Here is a 19,527-nt window from a genome sequence, read left to right on the forward strand (position 1 = left end):
CTGTAATCCTGCGGGACTCCTGCATCTTGTTTATTCCACTGTAACCCTCTCCCACGCACTTATCTCTCTAAATGGAAAATTTTCACCAGGAATAATTTAGAATTACAGCTAATTAGCCATTTCCTGATTCCTGACTTTCAGAAACTGTATGAGATAAGAAATGTTTGCTGTTTTAAGCTGTTAAGTTTTGGGGTAATTTGATAATAAACACAGTGGCTTTTCTGCTCTTCACTTGTTTAAAGGGTAGCATACGATATTTAAATACAAAAACATTGGCTTATCTTTATTATAAATTTTCATTTTAAGGCTAAAACTGCAATATGTATTTGTTTATTCACTAATTTACATTTTCCAGGGTTAACTACGCCCTGGAAGTGTGGTAAAGAGTTTAGATGCACACAGAAAGCACTTAATAAGAGTCAGTTGGGGGTTATTATTATTATTATTATTGTCATTATGTATAAAAAGATCAATAAGATATGTTTCTTGTCTCACAAGATGGGAGGTAAGGAAGAATCATTGGATTAACAGCCATACAACACGTGATAAAATCTTACGGTTCGTGCTCAGTTCTTGAAACAACAGAGGTATGTACAAATTGCTTTGGAGTCACAGAGGAGGAAGTGATTAATATTGTGGGTAGGATGGAGGGAGGAGGCTGGGCCTTGAAGTTTCGGTAAAATTTCCCAAGACAGGAAAGGATATAGGAAACAGCAGGTACAAAGGATATCACGGATCTGGGGAGCATTCATTCATTCATGCACTTATTCCACTTATCCACCCAATAAATATTTATTTAGCACCTTAACGTGTCGGGGACTGTGCCAGGGGTGAAAAAAAAAATCCCCCCAACATCGTTCCACCTTCGTGGATCTTATCAGCTAATGGGAGGGATCAATAATAGACAAGTAAACAAACAATTATATAAATAAAAGCAGCAAGAGGTACTACAAAGGAAGAAAGTACGATAAAGAGGAAGAGAATGACAGGAGAAATCTACTTTATATAGGATGGTGAGGGAAGGCTTCCAAGAAGAGTCAATATTTAAGCTCAGACCTGATGAATAAGAAGAAACGGACACTCAAATATGGTGAGAAGAGAGGTCCATGCCATGGGAGAGGACCACAGATGCACAACCCTGGGAAGAGTACAGGCATCTGGACTGTAGGGCATAGTGTGACGGGAACGTTGAGCTGTTAGGAAAAGGGTGTTACGTGGTTTGATATCCTTCAGTAGTTTTTCAGAAGGACAAATTGTCTGAGCCAGGTAAATTGTTCCCCATCCGTGTTGTCTGATGAAACTTGGTCCCATTATTTATTCTGTCATTGCATCGTCTGCCCATCACTGAGCTTGAGACAGAGACCTAAGAATGCATCGAGCTATTGCGATACACATCCAGGGCATGGAACAGGTAAGAGCAGGAGAAAATATAGACCCAGGGTCACCAGCTGGGATCACCAGATGAGAGCGTTCAGAGAAAGGCCAAGTAACTTACATCCCTGTCATAATAAAAATCTAGAATATGTGGCTTTGCCATTGTCGCCAGACAGCAGGCAGTGAGGACACAGATGTTGTGGGACGGAAAACTAGAGAGCCTTGTTATGCTCTGACTAACGGTTAGGAGATACTCTCACTACGCATAATGTGGAAGGCAGGCCTGTGGCCGTGGGGAAAGTGGTTAGAAGAAAGCAGTGATGGTGTGTATTGGCTGCTTTTTGATGTTTTCTAGTAAGGTACTATGAAAAATACCTAAGTGAGACAAGAAGAGCTGATTTACAAGTAGGTAAGACAGCTTTGCTACAGGGGCCGTGCCCACGTCCTGCGCCAGCTGCTCCTGTCTTTCTCAAGAGTCTCTGTAAGTCCTGCTGGCCAGACGATGGGAGTGCGCTCCACAGAAAAGACCAGCTCAAGGTGCTGCGTTCCCACGGAAGCAGAAGGTGGCTGCCGTTAATTTGAGGGATAGAGGTCTTGGCCAAGCACAGACACTAATCGATAAGATGCTGTGGGCTTAAGACTACGATGAGAGTAGCCCTCTGCCTGTGGTTACTTTCACAAGAACTAACTGAAGGAAAATAAACCAGGAAGCTTCTATGTTTCTGATGAAATTTTATCACTAATATCGTGGGCACTCTTTCAGAGGACTCACTGACCACCCCCCAAACCAAAATCTGGTTCGGATGTTGAGACTGATAACCACACACATCAAGAGGGCATGAAAAGGCTCATTAGTCGTCTAATGGGACTTTCTGGGGAGAGCAGGGCAGTTCCCAAGCAGATCCCAAGGTGACGTGACCAGCTGGTCTCATTGTTCTCACGGTGTGCGGTTTGGGGGGAGGTTCCTGCACACTGGCCAGGGCTTGTGAGGTTGGAACTTCTCAGCCAGGCCAAGGGAGTGGGCACCCCGTCTTCTAATCAGCTCGCCCAGAGGTGGAGCATGAGGGGAAAGAAGGGGGAGGCTTGAAAGCTGCGGCAGTCCCATCAAAACAGAGTCGGACTCTGTCACAGCCACGTAAAGTGTAATCCAGGCTATAAAAGCCTGAGTTTGTCCAATCTCTAAGGCAATCTGGGTCTGCAAATCTGTACCAGCAGGCAAAGACCTGCAAAAGCTGTGACGCCCCAAAAAGTTTCAGATGTGGCTACGAGTCTGATGAGCATGAATTTCCTAAAGTCAAACCAGGGGCTACAGAGGGCAATGGACAGTGAAACTCACTCCTGGACACAGATTAACCAAGGGCCTCATTTCCTGCCGGGGCAACAGACCCTTGTCAGCTCTGATGGGATTTTCATCATGGCATGACCATCAATGGACGGCTATCCTTCTTGTCTTCTACTCCAGTATTCATTCTCCCTTCTTCCTTTTAGTAATAGAACCCTTCCCCTGGAGTTTTAGTAGAACGTGTGCCCATCTAGCTGTAGATAACAGCCCCGGCCTTCCCTGAAGTCACATACAGCTACGCAGTCAGTACTCAGGAATGGACTGTGCGCAGAAGCAATGGGTGAAACTTCCTTAAAAGGAAACAGCGTGTTCCCAACTTCCTGTCCATTCACAGGCCGCAGGGGATGGACCTTTGGAGCTGGCTTTGAGCACGGAATGGACGACACCCTTGGTAAAGACGGAACAGCAAGGTAGACGAATCCTGGGTCCCTTGACCGCCTCGCAAAACAGCGCTGCCCTGCCTGCCCTGCACTTCTCACTCCCTCTGGATCACGACGCGAGGAAGAAATCTACTTCTCTCTCACGCGAGCCATCCCATTTTGGGGGCTCTGTTACAGCAGCCTGGACCATTTCCTCACTTAAACAAAAAAGGGAATGAAAATATTAACAAGTCAAGCTTCTTTACCTTTTATGATCTTAAAAATGTCCTCTCCGTGTTCCTCTGGATTTCATCTTTAACCACAAGTATCAATAAAAATCCTCAAATGTCAGTGGCTATACACAAGACCCTAAAACTACATGTGACCTCACGAACTCAGTGTGCCTCTCCTCCTTCCAGAAATCAACCTACAGAACAGTCACGCATACTCTTTGGGCCTAAACAGAGGCATTTAGTTAATATAAATGCATGAGTATCAAACTGATAAATGAAAACTCAGGTCAATATATATCAATTTCCCTTTTCTCCAACATACAACATATGTCCATGCACTATTTTTATCTACTTTCTGTAATCAATTAATCATAGGTTATTGGATTAAGACAAAAGGCATAAAGTAGACTTCATCACCCACAATGTGATGCCAAGATGACGATTTTCTCTGATTCCCTGTTCTGTGTCTTTCTGTGCTTCAGAACGTTCACTGTGTTGCCAAGACAACAGGGATGCTGCACAGGGACTGAAGTCAAGGCACTGTCGCTGCCTCAAAGGATGTCATAAATAGTGTGTTCAAAGCCTTTTTCACAGTGAAACCTGTAACACTTGAATTAGAAAAAAATTATCATACTTATCCATCACCCTTCCACAGAAGAACATGGCTCTCTCAATTACCTGCACTCTGAAATTAAGAAAACAGTGGTATGTGGACTAAAAGTCAGAAAATCATCTTTCCATGAATATGTGTGTTTCTTAGAACCCTCAGCAAATAACTGAGAGGAGCTTGTCCTTAAATTCCAACTTGGCTATATTCTAATGGAAGCATGTCTGAAGAATATTAGACGAAAGCAAAAAGAAATTATGTCATCAGTTGTTCCTCCGCTAAAGATGTATGTCTCACCTAAACAAAGGTTGGATTCTACCTGGTAAATAAATAGGGGAAGTCTGATATTCACTGGGACCATAATTGATATGTGGAATCTGAGTTTACAGCAGACGAGAAGTGCTGTCACCTTGATAAAGGCAGGCAGCTCAGCAGCAGTGACATGAGCTGGGTGCATCTCCAGGTTTGTCCAAGCAAACCGAGCAACAATATCTTGTTTTAATACTAAAAACATCAAGGCAAGGACAAAGAAAATAAAAACAAAATGTTTGAACTGATTTTGAGAATTTTTTTCTGACCTGAAAGAAAAAAGAAATGAAAACAGCATTCAGCTAAGCTGAAAAGCGTCCTTCTCATCACGTATGTTCTACTGCGCAGAGAGAAAGTCCATCAAGGTAACACGAACAGATGAAGAAAGAAGCACAGTGCTCTCAGGGCCAGGACAGGTCTTGTGCAGATCCCCTCCCTCTCTTAAGAAACAGTCTGGTGAAAAATGGAGGAGAGGCACAGCCAAGTGCTGGAGGATGTGTCTTCCCGGGCTTCGCGGCCCCTGCTTGCACGGTCTTGGAAGTGCCTGGCGACTGAGCTAACAGCACGGTTGTCCTTCCTCAAGCAAGAGTCAAGGTACTCTTGAGTGATGGAAACTGGGGATTATATAGTGAGGTCAAGACTTGTGCAGGAACCCTTGTCTCCAAGGAAACGTTTAATCTAGTCCAGAATCAAATGAAACCTAGAAGACCCTTTTTCTAAACCCTGGTGTCCTAAGCATAAAAAAGGAAATAGAAAAGAACACAGACCACTCTATTTTAATATATTTAAGTAGCATAAATCATAATGGTTTGTATGCTACACTGTACATTATATACTATTACTTTCCAAAGAAAATTAACTTCTTATAGGATTTTCTGAAATGGTTTCTCCATACAGCTAAGAGCTCGACCCTTTGGCCATCGCCACCACACATGGAGTACATCGATGAGGTGCCACGTCCTCCCGTTGTGCCTGTTCCTGCCGCCACCGAGGGAGGAGCCTCTCAGAGACCTCTCATGGCCACTTTCACCTCCCGCACCGGGACGAGGCTCTGCAGGTAGATGTGTGCGATGAGTGCAGCTCCTGTGCTTCCCTGCCCCACGCCCTGCCCTCTACGAGGACTTGCGCTTCTTCATGGCTTCCGCCTTGACGGCCAGGCTCTTGGCACAGATGGTCAGGACCACAATGAGAACGCCCACCACAAACGTCACCAGGGGCCAGAGGAAGCAATGCAGGAGGACAATCTCATCATGCGTGCGATGCAGGAGCACATCATCCGGTCTGCAAGGCAGTGGAGACAGGAAAGAAAGAGTGGTCACTGCCTTGGCATGGATAACTCTGCAACCCGGAGCCCAACCTGCTCTCCAGCCCAAAGGGAGTAGTCAACATTGACTCTGACTATACACACTGCATCTGAGGGTCAAATCCGTTACAAAAAGGTCTGAGGTCTGGAATAAGTGACTGGTGCGAATTTGCATATTATTTATAATGTAATTTACATGTTGGGAATCGTCCAAAGTGTAGCCATCCCTTACGCCATTATTTCCTCCATTCCAAGTGGTTTAACACATTCCATTGTCTCACTCATCCTTCAGTGTCTCTGGTCAAAGTGGCTTGAATCCATCTAAAAATTATATGCATGGACTGGCATTCTCAAACCCAAACCAGATCTCGGCACTTGGGTGGGACCCGAATGATCTTAATTCACCAAAAAAGTCAGTTCCAGTCTCTGTTTGAATTTAGTCAGAGAGACCTACGGGGTAGCCTTCAGGGCCACTCGGCTTCCCTATGTGAAGGTTTCTATTAACGAGCGGACAAGTGGATGGTTGGATTTAATGCATTTTTCCACGCTTCTGGGTGGGATTAGACATCATTTTAAACCACTGACCACTTTCTTGATAAATTTCGAAGTCTTAGCAACATATTTCTATCTTATCAATGTGGAATTTTCAATTCCGGCATCAGTCTCATTCACGGGAAGTGAAGACGAGACACATTCCACAGGCCTTGATCTCTCATGTTTGGCCATGAGGGAGATCCTGGGAATTTAGCCTTCATCCAAGTGCTTCACATTTTGCAAGGTATTTCCATTTCATCCACAGGAAGGTTTGCTCTGTTATACTTGAGTAGCAGAGCTTCCTCCAGAAAGTAAAATAACGCAGAATCATTAGTCCAATTGCCCTCAAGGACATCGGCATCTGCAGCGCACAAGGCAGCGCATTTAGCCGAGAGACACACTCTTGAAGTACTCTCACTAACCAGCCCTCACGATTCCAGACCTGTTTTCCCAGAGAACTGACAAAGAATGTGCGGTGTTTCTCTTCTACCTATCACGCAGCCATCACGTGGCATTAACAAAAACAGTTTTGCAGATTGGCTTTGAAATTACATAATCCTTGCCCTTTTCTTGTGCATAATATCATTTCAAATTTTGCGCATAAAGTGAGATTTTTATTGACATTTTATTTCATATCATTTCAATTAAAATTTGTACTAAATGAATGCAGAGTCACTGTAACAATTAAGCTAAAAGCATTCCAGCTGGCAGAAGTTACTCCTTTTTCTGAATTCCTGTAACAATACATTGTCTTCAAGACTTGTGCTGCCATTAATTTGTGACACATATTAATGTACACATCCTTTTTTCCTGTAAGGTCCTTGACTTTGTCATTGCTATTATTCTATACACAGATGTCGCTAAATAACCGCTCGCCACTGATGAAGGGGAAGCTGCCCATGTTGCAGCCTTATCATCCACGCAAAATTCAAGAAACTTCAAGCCTTGAGTGTAGAAAGGTAGAGGCCTGGGTCCAAAACTAGTCAGGGCACAAGAAAGTTAGCGTCATATTTTACAGTCTTTGAAATCTCAGACCCTAGCACTGACACGATTCTCTGCCCAGCTACGAGCGCTCACAGCCGTCAGGCGCCTCTACCCAAGTGTGCAAGGAATGTAAACGCTCTCGGGATGATCTTCCCTCCTCCCTTCCTTCCCTCCTCCCTTCCTTCTTTCCTTCCCTCATTCCTTCCTTCTTTCCTTCCATCCTTCCTCCCTTCCTTCCTTCTTTCCTCCCTTCCCTCCTTTCCCTCCTACCCTCCTTCTTTCCTTCCTTCCTTCCCTCCTTCTCTCCTTCTGTCCCTTCTTCTTTCTCTCCTTCCTTCCTTCCTTCCATTCCCTCCTTCCCTCCTTCCTTACTTTCCCTTCTCCTCCCCTTCTCTCTCCCTCCTCTCTCCCACTCCTTTCTGGGACTGTTCTACTCCTCCAGAATCTATTCATACAAAGATGAACTAGACTCTTCATCAAAGGCTGAGGGTGCACAATAACGTGAATGTACTTAATTCCACAGAACTGTGCACTTATACATGGTTAAAGTGGTTGGGGGGGTATGTGGGTGGGGGAACTTGTATTTTTAACATTATTTTAATTAATTTGCATGTAATTTCCATAAGTGATGTATTTTGCAGCTAATTTTCTAGTAAAATGCCTCAGTGAATATCCTCTTTGTGTTCCTTCAGATGAAGGTGGTTGGAAATATTATACATATTTCCTGAAACACATTTTGAAGAACATTTACTAAAAAAGAATGTGAGTGAAAAGGAGAGAAATAATAACTAGAAAATGCTGGATCCAGGTATTTGTTTTATTTAGAAACTTCTTGGAGTTGCGCCCCCATAAGAGCCCTTGAGGCAAAGCTTAATATTTCAAACAACAAAACATCACTCACTTGAGTCAGCGATGTTGGATTTGTAATCACTTTAAAATCCTGCCTTGAGACAGAAATATTAGATAAAAACGTTCACGTTTCTTTGAAAATAATGTCTGTCTGTTTCTGTTTCACACAATTCTAAGATGCCCCACAGTCTCCCTCAGTGGGAAAGAGGGGGAGCAGTGTCTGCCCTGTGGCATAAGGATGACTTTGAGCTGAAGGCCACTGAGAAGAAGCAGATACAAGAAAAGCTCTCTGCCCTTCCTCCTATCTGCCTAAAAGCGGGACATAAATTTGTAAAGGTGTGTCCCCCACTTCCAGGAAGGATGGAAGTTAATCACGGAGACAACTTTGGACTCTCATCAGCCCAGAGTCGGCACCAGAGGAATTTACACAACAAGCTTCACCGACCAGCTCTTATCTTCCATTAGTTCCCATATATTTACCTTCTCACAACATGCGGCCCTAGAAACTCCAAGTCCTTTTCCTTTGTCTTGTCATTTCTCTAAAACTTTATTGCCTTTTTTTAAGATGCTGCATATGCCCAAGTTCTAACCACCTCTTTGAGTTACTCATCCCTGTGTGGTCCCACGTGTGTGCACGATGCACGTGTTGTGAACTTCTCTGTTCTTCTCTTGTTCATCTGACTTTTGTCAGTCAGGGCCCAGCCAATGAACCTAAGCCAGGCAAAGGGAAAACAGTTTTCCTCCCTACAGGAAACACTTCTTCTCTGCACAGTGATGCTTAAATTCATCATCCAGTTACAGGATTTTTGAAGTTATCTCTAAATTGATCCTTGTGACATAATTAATGTCTGGCTCATTCAAACTGGGTCTTCAGGGCCTTAACTGAAGGCCCTCCCCTGCCTCAGTTTCCTCCAATTTTATCAGGCAGCTTTCAGATGGGTTAGCAAAAATTATTTGCAAAGAGGTTTGGGCTTAGAATTCAGTTTTCCATAATTCCATAGTGGTGGGACTAAAGAGAAACTTTAAAAAAAAAAATCACTCTTTTCGGCATTTGGGGACCTGGATAAATGGCCTAAGGAGATCTGAATATAATGTAGTAAAATCAGGATGGTGTGGAGGGTGCAGACAATAAGCAAAAAGAGGATGATTACTCTGTATCTGAAGACTCAAAAAAGTAAGCCAGGGATTTCTTCTGGGGTATGCAGAAACACTAATGGAAAGTGATTTTAAACCCTGAAGGGGGCGGGTACTAACGTCCTAAAACAAGAGGAGGTCTGTGGGCGCCCTGGGAAGAGGTTTCCTGGGGGGTTGGTCCTGCCCTGCGTCCAGTTCTGGAAGTCTGTTGTGAAAGGAAGAGCTTGTATTCAGTGCTTTCTACCCTCGGGTGCTCTGGAGGACACTGAATCTCACTTGATCCTTAAAATAACCCTGGGCTGGAAGAATTTTTAATTGTCATTTTACAATCAAAGAAACGGAAGCAAAGAGAGATTAGTTTGCCTAAGATTACACAACCTAACATAATGACACAGTGGTTTGAAACCATCTCTGTATGAGTTTTAAACTTGCACTATTTACCCCTCAGCTAGCTTTTCTCAGATTTGAGTCACTTCTGGTGTTTGTTGAAATGCACCCTCATAGGTTTCAACCCTGGTTGACTATGTTGGAATCTGAGGTTGTGGGGTTCAGACATCTGCATTTTTGAGATGCTCCTGGGTGATGCTAATACATAATAAAGTTTAAGAAGCACTGTGTAAAGTTCTAATAGTTAACAAACAAACAAAAAATTGGTATGAAACATGAAGCTACTTAGCTGGCTGTTTCTGAAACTGCCTGATCGAGTCTCATATCCAGGCCCTTCCCATGGGCTCCACATACTTCTGTGCAGAATGAGCACTGCACAAAGGTGCCCTGAGACGAGACAGGAGGAGACGGGCGGGGGGGGGGGCGGAAATCGGGGGAGGCTGGGGGAGGAACCCAGACCCTGACGCTAGGTTCACGCAGGGGGGCCTTTTGCTGTAAGTGGGAAAAGGCTCCCATAGGCTGGCAGCAGATCTAGTTACACCAGATAAAGAGACAAAGAGCTGGTGTACAGAACCCCAAATATAAAAAATCTATTCCCTTTGACTTTGTCTCAGCAAATGAGATTACTTCCACCACACATGCCTGCTCTGTTGGTTAACAGGGAGGGAAAATGGTGACCTCTGACTTCAATGGGCTGGAAAATTTCTTGTACTTTTCTTAACCAGTCCATGTAAAAATCTGAACTGCATTACAATTTACTAGCATCACATGATGGCAAGTGAACCAATCAAGAGACAAGATGATCTACTTCCAAGGGCTTTCTCCATGAGATCCCAAGGGAAACAGAAATCTCTAGATTTAGTACCACGAGTACTTCTAGCTTATGTGAGCAGAGAAGTTTCCTTTTCACGCAGGCTGCTAGAAAGTCAAAATTTAGGCCCATCTCTAGCAAGACTCTGTGACTTTTTTGTGCCAACCAGACCCCTCATGCTTTGTCTTTTCTTCACATGTTTCTAATTTATTTTATAATTTTATTTATTTTTTTATTTTTTCCCCCAAAGCCCCAGTAGATAGTTGTATGTCATAGCTGCACATCCTTCTAGTTACTGTATGTGGGACATGGCCTCAGCATGGCCAGAGAAGCAGTGCGTTGGTGCATGCCTGGGATCCGAACCCAGGTCACCAGCGGTGGAGCGCGCTCACTTAACCGCTAAGCCACAGGGCCGGCCCCTTAATTTATTTTATGTTGTTAAATTCTATCAATCTTTAGAGCACTCACTAAATCCTTCTGAGAACAGGTGTATATCAATTGTCTGAGAACAGGTGTATATCAATTATCAATTACATACAAGGTAGACAATAAACCTGGGAAACTTTTTTAGTTCTCAAGCTTTACCCATATTTCTATGAGAAATAATATACTACATCATTACAGGAATTTGCACTTAACATATTTTGATGAAATCTTACTTCAAAGTCTACAAAGTCTTCATCATTATCACAATCATAAAATAATTCTGCAGGCATAACATCAGTCCAATATGCCAGGCCTCTGGTAGAGCAGCATAGCCAACTGACGTAGAAAATGTAATGATTTCATCCTCCAAACCTTTTGAAGAGATGCTATCTATTCCTGCTCTAAACCTCTTTATTATTTATAACATGACCTACTTTTCAAAAGAATCTGAAATAGATAACAATAAAAACAACAGACTTAAGTATAATAAAGTCCTTAAACTGACAGAAAAGAGCAACTGCAATGTAATTAGGATGGAAAAAAATAGAAACCCCAGGCTAAGAAAGTTCCTGCCTTAAACGTACGTGGAACTTACCTCTGAGCATCCCAGCACCCAAGGAAAGAAAGAACAGAGATGAGTTACACAGCTGCCATTATATTAAGAAGAAGAAGAAGGTCAATTCATCAGAACAAACTTTTTGCTAGGACTAAACTTGATAAATTAGGTTGTGTGTATTTTTACATAAAGTAATCTGTGTAACACATTTAAAAGGCCCTTAGTTGGGGCCGGCCCCGTGGCTTAGCGGTTGAGTGCGTGCGCTCCGCTACTGGCGGCCCGGGTTCGGATCCTGGGCGAGCACCAATGCACCGCTTCTCCAGCCATGCTGAGGCCGCGTCCCACATACAGCAACTAGAAGGATGTGCAGCTATGACATACAACTATCTACTGGGGCTTTGGGGAAAAAAAAAAGGGAGGAGGATTGGCAATAGATGTTAGCTCAGAGCCGGTCTTCCTCAGCAAAAAGAGGAAGATTAGCACGGATGTTAGCTCAGGGCTGATCTTCCTCAAAAGAAAAAAAAAAAGGCCCTTAGCAGCAGTTTTACAAAGCTGGCTGATGAAATCATTTGAGGAGTTTTTACAACACCGATTCCAAGTTCTCGGATCTACTGAATCACATAGGTATTAAACAGCTTTCTAGGCGATGCTGGTAATTACTCATATCTGGGAATAACTGACAATGCGTTTTAAATATCAAATGCATCAGCCTGGTTTTTGACAACAACTGAAGAGCAAATACTTCAAGTCTGAAATCACTGAGGAGCACGCTACGTTACTGGTTGAAAGGAGCGTCTTTTGTCAGGTTAGACTCCTGACATGGCAGTGATCAATGATATTTCATAACGAAAACCAAAGCACCTGCCACATATGCATTCCCGGAACTCTGTCTACCTGGAGCTGGGACTCAGCCAGCCTGTGACAGTCTTCTATAAAAGTCTCAGATGTAGAGGGCCAGCCTGGTGGTGCAGCGGTTAAGTGCGCGCGCTCTGCTTCAGTGGCCAGGGGTTTGCAGGTTTGTATCCCAGGTGCGCATCGACGCACTGCTTGTCAGGCCATGCTGTGGCGGCGTCCCATATAAAGTAGAGGAAGATGGGCATGGATGTTAGCCCAGGGCCAATCTTCCTCAGCAAAAGAGGAAGATTGGCATTGGATGTTAGCTCAGGGCTGATCATCCTCACACACACACACACACACACACACACACACACACACACACACACACAAGTCTCAAATGTATAAACAAATACTCAGTTGAAATGCCACAGGTGAGAGGCGACCACGTCACAGAAGATTTTCAGGCAGGAGTCGCTGATCATCGGTATCTAATCTAGAAAAGCTTGATGCAGGCATTCTCAAACATTTTGATTTTTAGCAAGACTCTATGCTACGGGCTTTCTAGGCGAGTGAATGAAAACGCACCCCATGAAAATACTGACTTCATCTATTGATTAATGATTTTTAAAAGATTTCAAAAGATTTGTTTCTACCAAAAAGTGTTGAAGATTGGCTGATAAAAACATTGAATTTGGTTTTGGCACAATTGCACTGTGCTTACTGAGAGTAATTAGTCAATGTGTTCAGTTGCTGTGTGAAGCAATCATAAGACGCTGCCAAGAGAAGAGAAAAGTGTGCTCATCCTCTTACATGACCACAGGACAGCACTTGAACAGCTAATTCAGAAGCTGCATCAAGTTGTGTCATAAACTACAGTAGGAGCACAGGGACCAGAGACAGAGACCCTTCGCAGTATTCTTCACAGTGATTTGCTCTGTCCTGAGCAGCAATGACGTTGTGGTAAGGGCTTTTAAAAGCTTGGGAGGTTTTATATCAACACCATGGCTTTCCTCCACAGGTGGTTCTATCTCTGGATGAAAGGCTGATTACAGATCTATAAATGTCATAAACATCCTTACATTTTCTTAGCTATGTCTCCAATTAGGGGAACTTAGAGTCATCATGTTTAACTGTATAAGAGTTGTTCCTGGGCCGGCCCCGTGGCTTAGCGGTTAAGTGCGTGCGCTCCGCTACTGGTGGCCCGGGTTCGGATCCCGGGTGTGCACCAAGGCACCACTTCTCCGGCCACGCTGAGGCCGCGTCCCACATACAGCAACTAGAAGGATGTGCAGCTATGACATACAACTATCTACCGGGGCTTTGGGGGAAAAAAATAAATAAATGAAAAATTTTTTTTAAAAAAAAGGGTTGTTCCTCAAGCCTATTCTTCACAGAGGAAATTAAAACAAGCCCCAAACCTGCAGTTTCTGGAGAGATAAGTTGGCATTCAGCTTTGGAGGATATACAGCAAACTGGCAGCTGTGTTATTTTGGAGCAATAAAGAGTTGAATTAATGATAAAGGAGAGTTTATACTGGTCCACCCTGGTGGAAAGTCCTAAGCAGCTTTGCAGAGCAAGACAGTATCTCAGAACACGAACTTGAGTTAGACAAACCTGGGCTTGAATACGGGCTTCACACTCTGCTAACTCATGATCTTAAGAAAAATACTTAATCCCTCTGAGTCTTAACTTTTTCATCTGTAAAATGGGGATAATAATATCTACCTCAGTAGACAGGTAGGTTGTCCTGAGGAGTAAACGAGACGACGTAGGGAGGTGCTTCGGGAGATGGCCGCCTAATGGTGAGCGTTCAACATTCAACAAGGGGTGGTGACGACAGTGAGTACCATTTCAGACTCGGGGCTCACGACTCGGAAAATGATTTTAAAATGTTGGCAGTGACGTATCTTCCCCAAATGTCTTCTTCAGTCTAAGACAATCAGGCTGAAGTCACAGGAAATCCTTTGATCAAATTAAAATTCCTTTTGGCACCGATGTCTTCACTCTCCCTCGACCTCCTCTGTCCCTGTAGTCGGCATCCGTCCCACACAGGGGGCTCAACAGTAGCAATGTTAAGAAACAGAAGAGGTTTAACAAGCAAATGACTACTTTCAATGCCAATATATGCAGCTTAGATAGAGATAAGAAAAAACTCAATTCAATAACACTAGTCCCTTGATTGGGAAACAGAAGTTTCCCCCTAAATGATCCCGCAAGCCACCATTTAACAACATTACATTATTATGGGGGTTGGGCTGAGCAAACGTTTTCCTACTGATTACGATGGTTGTCCGCACAGATGCAGCCCCGACAAGTCGTTGCCTCAACCCAGGTCTTCTAACGCAGAGGCCTGGGGAAGTCTCTGCAGCCCTGTGCTCCGAGTAACAGACTTCTTTCAAGGTTTTATTCCCACTGTGTGGAAATTATTCCTTATACATCTGTCTGTTTTCCCAACCCTGAGGTCAGGGACCTAGTAGGAATAATTGCTGCCTGAGAAAATGTCTCCCGAGTTCAGAGAAAAAAATGGGTTACTGTGAAGACTTGCAAACCAGGAGGATGCTGATGACTGTTGTCTTAAAAAAGCAAATCAATGAATCCATTTTATCCGAGAGTCAGCTTGGTATAAAAAGGTTTTATTAATTATAAATCTTTTGTTGTTCTTCCAGGAAAAGAAGGGAGAGAGAATTTTTTAACTATCTAGATATTCTCTAAGATCAGACCCAAGAGGCTGCATTAGATTTACGTTAAACCCCTCGCTCTTCTGCCACCTCTGCACGCTGCCCCGGGGGGCGACTGTGAGCTGGAGAGCACGACTTCCAGCTCGCTGAGCTCATCAAGGAGCTGAAGGATTTTGTAAACTAGATGGCGGTTTTGGTCCAGCAGTTCTAGTGAGCTTTTCTTAAGAAAAGTATTACAGTTCTTCAGGGTCATGTGGTCTGTGGTGTCTCTGAGTTACCAGGTAAGTTATCTATTTCACATCGGGCTGTGTTTTCTGGAAAAATGCTTAAATTTAAGGTTCAAGCAGAAATGAACTGGAGAAAAGAGACATCTACATTCTTCTCTTTGAGATATAGATTATTCTCCTAATAGTTCTCACCTTGTGTACGTACTTTGTAGTTCCAAATTGAAAGTGAAAATCCAGTACCATTTTAAATCAGTGTGGGAAAGATGAATTATTCAATAAATTGTGTTGGGACGATACTGGTCATTTGGAGAAAAAAAAGCATTGGCTCCCCATCTTATTCTTTCCACCAAAAAAGAAAAAAGAAAATCCAGATGGATGAAAAACTTAATTATAAAAACAAACCATGAATGCTCTAGAAGAACACCTGAATTTTTAAAAATAACCTTGGAATGAGAAAAAAGTGTCTTTATAATTGGGTTTTTGGTATAAGTATGTCTCAAATATTCTATTGGACTTATATCAAGAAATTATTCACTGTTTATCAGAAATTAAAATTTAACTATCTTGTATTTTAATTTGTTAAATTTGGCAACCCTAATATCTAAGTAACACATGAAATGTAGAAATTATTAAGAAAAGATGGATGATGCAATTACAGAAATGTAAACATTTTTGTATAGCCAAAAAAAAAAAAAAAATCCACAAAGACCCACAGGCAAAAGTAAAAACAAATAGCTGATATTTATATGAAAAGATGCTCAATTCCATTCACTAATGAAAGAAAAGCAAATTAAAAACAAGACACCATTTTTTACCTATCAAATTGGTAAAAATTACGGATTGATAATACTCAGTTCTGGAGTGGATGTGGGGAAACAAGAAATTTTATGTAAGTTGGTACAACTGCTTTGAATGGTTGTTAGTATCTATTAAAATTTTAGGTGTGTGTAACTTTTGACTCAGCATTTATACTTTCATGAACTTACTCTTCAGATAGATTCCCATTAAAAGAAAGAAACAAAGGTAATGGGCAAATTTTGTCTCTGCAAGATTAAAAAAAATTAAAATAGGGGCATAAGTTAGGATATTTCTTTCCTTAGGAATCTAAAACTCTCTATTCACTGTCATTTCTTCTACGTGAACACTTCACCTCAACAACTTGTTTTCAATTCTTCAGTTATCCTGCCAGTTTACGTAGATGGATTACTATTAGAGCTGCTGTGAATATATTTATTTCAAAACATTCTTCATACAGTAAATCACAGGAACCTGTTGTCCCACAGTCTTTGGAGTTGACCCCATACTATGGTCAAACATTTTCCACAAATGAGTTTTCCAAGAACCCTTCACCAAACTAAAGAGCAGTAATGATCTCACGGAGAGAGAAGAGAAGAGTCACCTAAGAAATGAACAAGGCTGGACCACGAGTTCTTCGAAGAGATGAGGTTTTAAAGGACATATAAAAAAAGATGGAAGGGAGGGTGTAGGACCAAAGATAAATAAGGAAGGACAAGAACCTACAAGAACACGGTCAGGAAGGCAGCACAGAGTAAGAGGAGGCTGATGAGAAATGCTGCCTCAGTGACGCTCCACCAAAAGAAGAGCCAGAACAAAAACGGACAGGCTCCCTACTTAGGACGAGGGACACGGTGTTAACAGAGAGGATCTACAACTACTCCTTGTCCCCCTCTTCTCCACAGAGGAACATTCTAGTCAGACGGAAATTATGGCCCAAACCAGGACACCAGGACAGCAAGAAGACAGTAAGAGATGGCACGTCTCAGAGATGTGCTTTGCTGGCTACAGGAGAACCCCAGGCAAGGGTGTTCCTAATTCTAAAACAGCAATGATTCTCCACCTTTCTTTTTCTCACTAAAGTGGAAAATTATTGCCCTATGAAGTGTTCATCTCATCATCGGTGCTTTCCCAATTCACTGAGGTCCCCAAATGTAGACTCACAGGTCTAACAGAGAGCTGTGGGCTCCCAGAAAGAACACGGGCTTTCGGCTCTCATAGGACAGGGGTGGGAGTTCTGACTCTCCACTGATTTGGGGCAGGTCACTTACCTCACCAACCCTCAGTGTCCTCATTTGTAAAATGGGGAATAGAACCCTCATTAGAAATGAGGGTATTTATGTGGATAGTCTTTTTCTACAAAACCATACCCAGCATAGATGGCCTCCATGAGACAATAAGAAATATAGATACTGGTCTCTGTCCCCAGTTCCTGACACAGAGCTCCTAAAACCCTTGTAATTTCCTAAGTGATAAGAGCACTGGGAGCATCTTTTATTCTACTGAGGCAACTCTGGGGGGGCTCCTGGATGGCTCCTGGATGGAGACTGGTCACCAGAAAGACTAAGCCGTGATTAGAAGCTTGGAATTTTCAGCCCTCCCCCCACTTCTTGGAGAGGGGCTGGAAATGGAGTTAATGATTGATCATACCTATGTGAGGAAGCCTCCATAAAACGCCAATAGTACAGGGTTTGAGGAGCTTCCAGGTTGATAAACACATCCACACTGGTAGGGAGACGAACCCCAACTCCACAGGGCGTTTGGGACCCTCCCAGACCTCACCTATGGATTTCTTCATCTGGCCGTTCATCTGTCTCCTTTATCATGACCAATAAATTGGTCAATTTAAGTAAATGTGTCCCTGAGTTCTGTGAGCTGCTCCAGCACATTGAACATAAGGAGGGGGTTGTGGGAACCTGCAATTTATAGCCAAGTCAGATAGAACTTGGGGGTAACCTGAGGACCTACTACTGGCATCTGAAGTTGGGGTGAGAGCACAGTCTTGTGGGACTGAGCCCTTAACCTGTGGGATGTGACATGATCTCCCAGATCGTGTCAGAATTGAGTTATAGTGCAGGACACCCCGCTGGTGCTGCTGAGAATTGCCTGGTGTGGGTCAAAAACTGCCACACCTTTGGTGACCAGAAGTGTCAGAAGTGAAATGTTTTGTGTGAGGAGTAAAGCAGACACACAGGAGGGAGACTGAACTGAGTTTTTCCATCACAGCCTCAAATCAAGTCCAAGTTTCCTAACTTGGAGAAATGAATTTGTCAACCCACAGAATGTAACAACACAGAACCAGAATCTTTGAAAATTTGTGGAATTTTCAAAGCTTAGAATTGAAGAAAAGCTCACACATTCATTGCAAAAGTCAACACCTAGAACTATTTACTACCTGTAGTTTTCTACTGCTGCTATAACACACTTAGTGGCTTAAAACACACACATCTATTCTCTTCTGGTTCTGGAGGTCAGAAGTCTGAAATCTGAGGCACTGGGATAAAATGAAGGTGTCGGCAGGGCTGTTCCTCCTGGAGGCTCCAGAGGAGAATCTCTTTCCTTGCCTTTTCCAGCTTGTAGAAGTTTCCTACATTCCCTGGTTCATGAGACCTTCTTGGCATCACTCCAACCTCTTGCTTCCATTGTCACATCCACTACTCCTCGATCTCCTATCTCCCTCTTATGAAGGCCCTGGGATAACATTCGGGCCTAACCTTCCATCTCAGGATCCCTTACTAAATCTCATCTCCAAGGTCCCTGATACCATATAAGGTAACATAAATCCACGGGATTAGGATGTGGACATCTTTGGGGGCAACCACACTACCATGAACTGCTGTCCTATATTATACTCAATTCTTCACCAACACAAGCTTTCTATGCCTTTCCCCAATTAGTCATTCAGAATTAAATCATCAGTAGAAGCGTTTTAAAAAACTAGATAATAAACACCTTTCTATTATCCCCATCTGAGTTATAAAACATGCTTACTCTTTTCATTCTTTTTTCAACATTTGCCCTTTTATGACAAAGGCATTGATGTACAAAGCACACCTGCCCCAGGGCAGAACCTCCTCCTTCCCTCACCCACACCACCCTCCTACATCTGCTCTGCCCACCTAGACCCACGACTCCAAGGTTCCTCACCACATCGTTAACAGAACTCCGCACATTTTAATACGACACTCCATTGCAATCCTCCCTAAGGAATCGCCACCTTTTCTTCCATGGGATTCCCTTTTTGTCTCAGTGACACGTCTTCACTGTCTCCTTTCAACTTGAGTCCTTATCAATGTGTCCAAAGAGTCTCGATTCCTCTTTACTCAGATCTAGCATGAAACAACACGTCACTAGTAATTTCCACATTAATTTAACCGCAACCCTATGCTGCATCATAAGTTTGACCTTCCTGAACTTTTGCTCCATTAACTATCCTTCAAATGATTTTTTAAATTCTGAATTTAAAAACTGAGGTAGAATTTCCACACAGGGAAATTCAGAGGTAATAAGTGTATAGTTTGATCAGAACCTCACATCACTTTAATACTACTGATTTCTGATCCTTTTACTTCTACTTTATAAAAACAGTTTTACAATTTCTATCCAACCCATTCTACTATTTCAACACTTGCATTCTTCCATACACTTATTTTCCTCATATTTGAAGATCAGTAACGTATCATTAAGTCAGATTTTAGCGCAAAGTGGGGAAGTTTAAGGGTGGGCCATTATGTTTCCACAGGAAGTGTCTCAGAACCCATTTTCTTTCTCAGCAATGCCTA

At 42.9% G+C, this 19,527-nt stretch overlaps 1 protein-coding gene across 1 annotated transcript in view; it reads right to left on the bottom strand.

The window, feature by feature from the left end:
• Positions 1 to 5,041: 5,041 nt before the first annotated feature.
• KCNMB4 (potassium calcium-activated channel subfamily M regulatory beta subunit 4) overlaps positions 5,042 to 19,527 on the bottom strand; it is a 51,586-nt gene continuing 37,100 nt past the window's right edge. Inside the window, exon 3 of the mRNA XM_004429410.3 lies at positions 5,042 to 5,505. Coding sequence (XP_004429467.1) covers positions 5,337 to 5,505 — 169 coding nt within the window. The 3' untranslated portion in view covers positions 5,042 to 5,336. The remainder of the gene's footprint in view (positions 5,506 to 19,527) is intronic.

The sequence above is a fragment of the Ceratotherium simum genome, chromosome 17, assembly GCF_057802395.1.
Source record: "Ceratotherium simum simum isolate JZ-2026a chromosome 17, ASM5780239v1, whole genome shotgun sequence".
Taxonomy (NCBI): domain Eukaryota; kingdom Metazoa; phylum Chordata; class Mammalia; order Perissodactyla; family Rhinocerotidae; genus Ceratotherium; species Ceratotherium simum.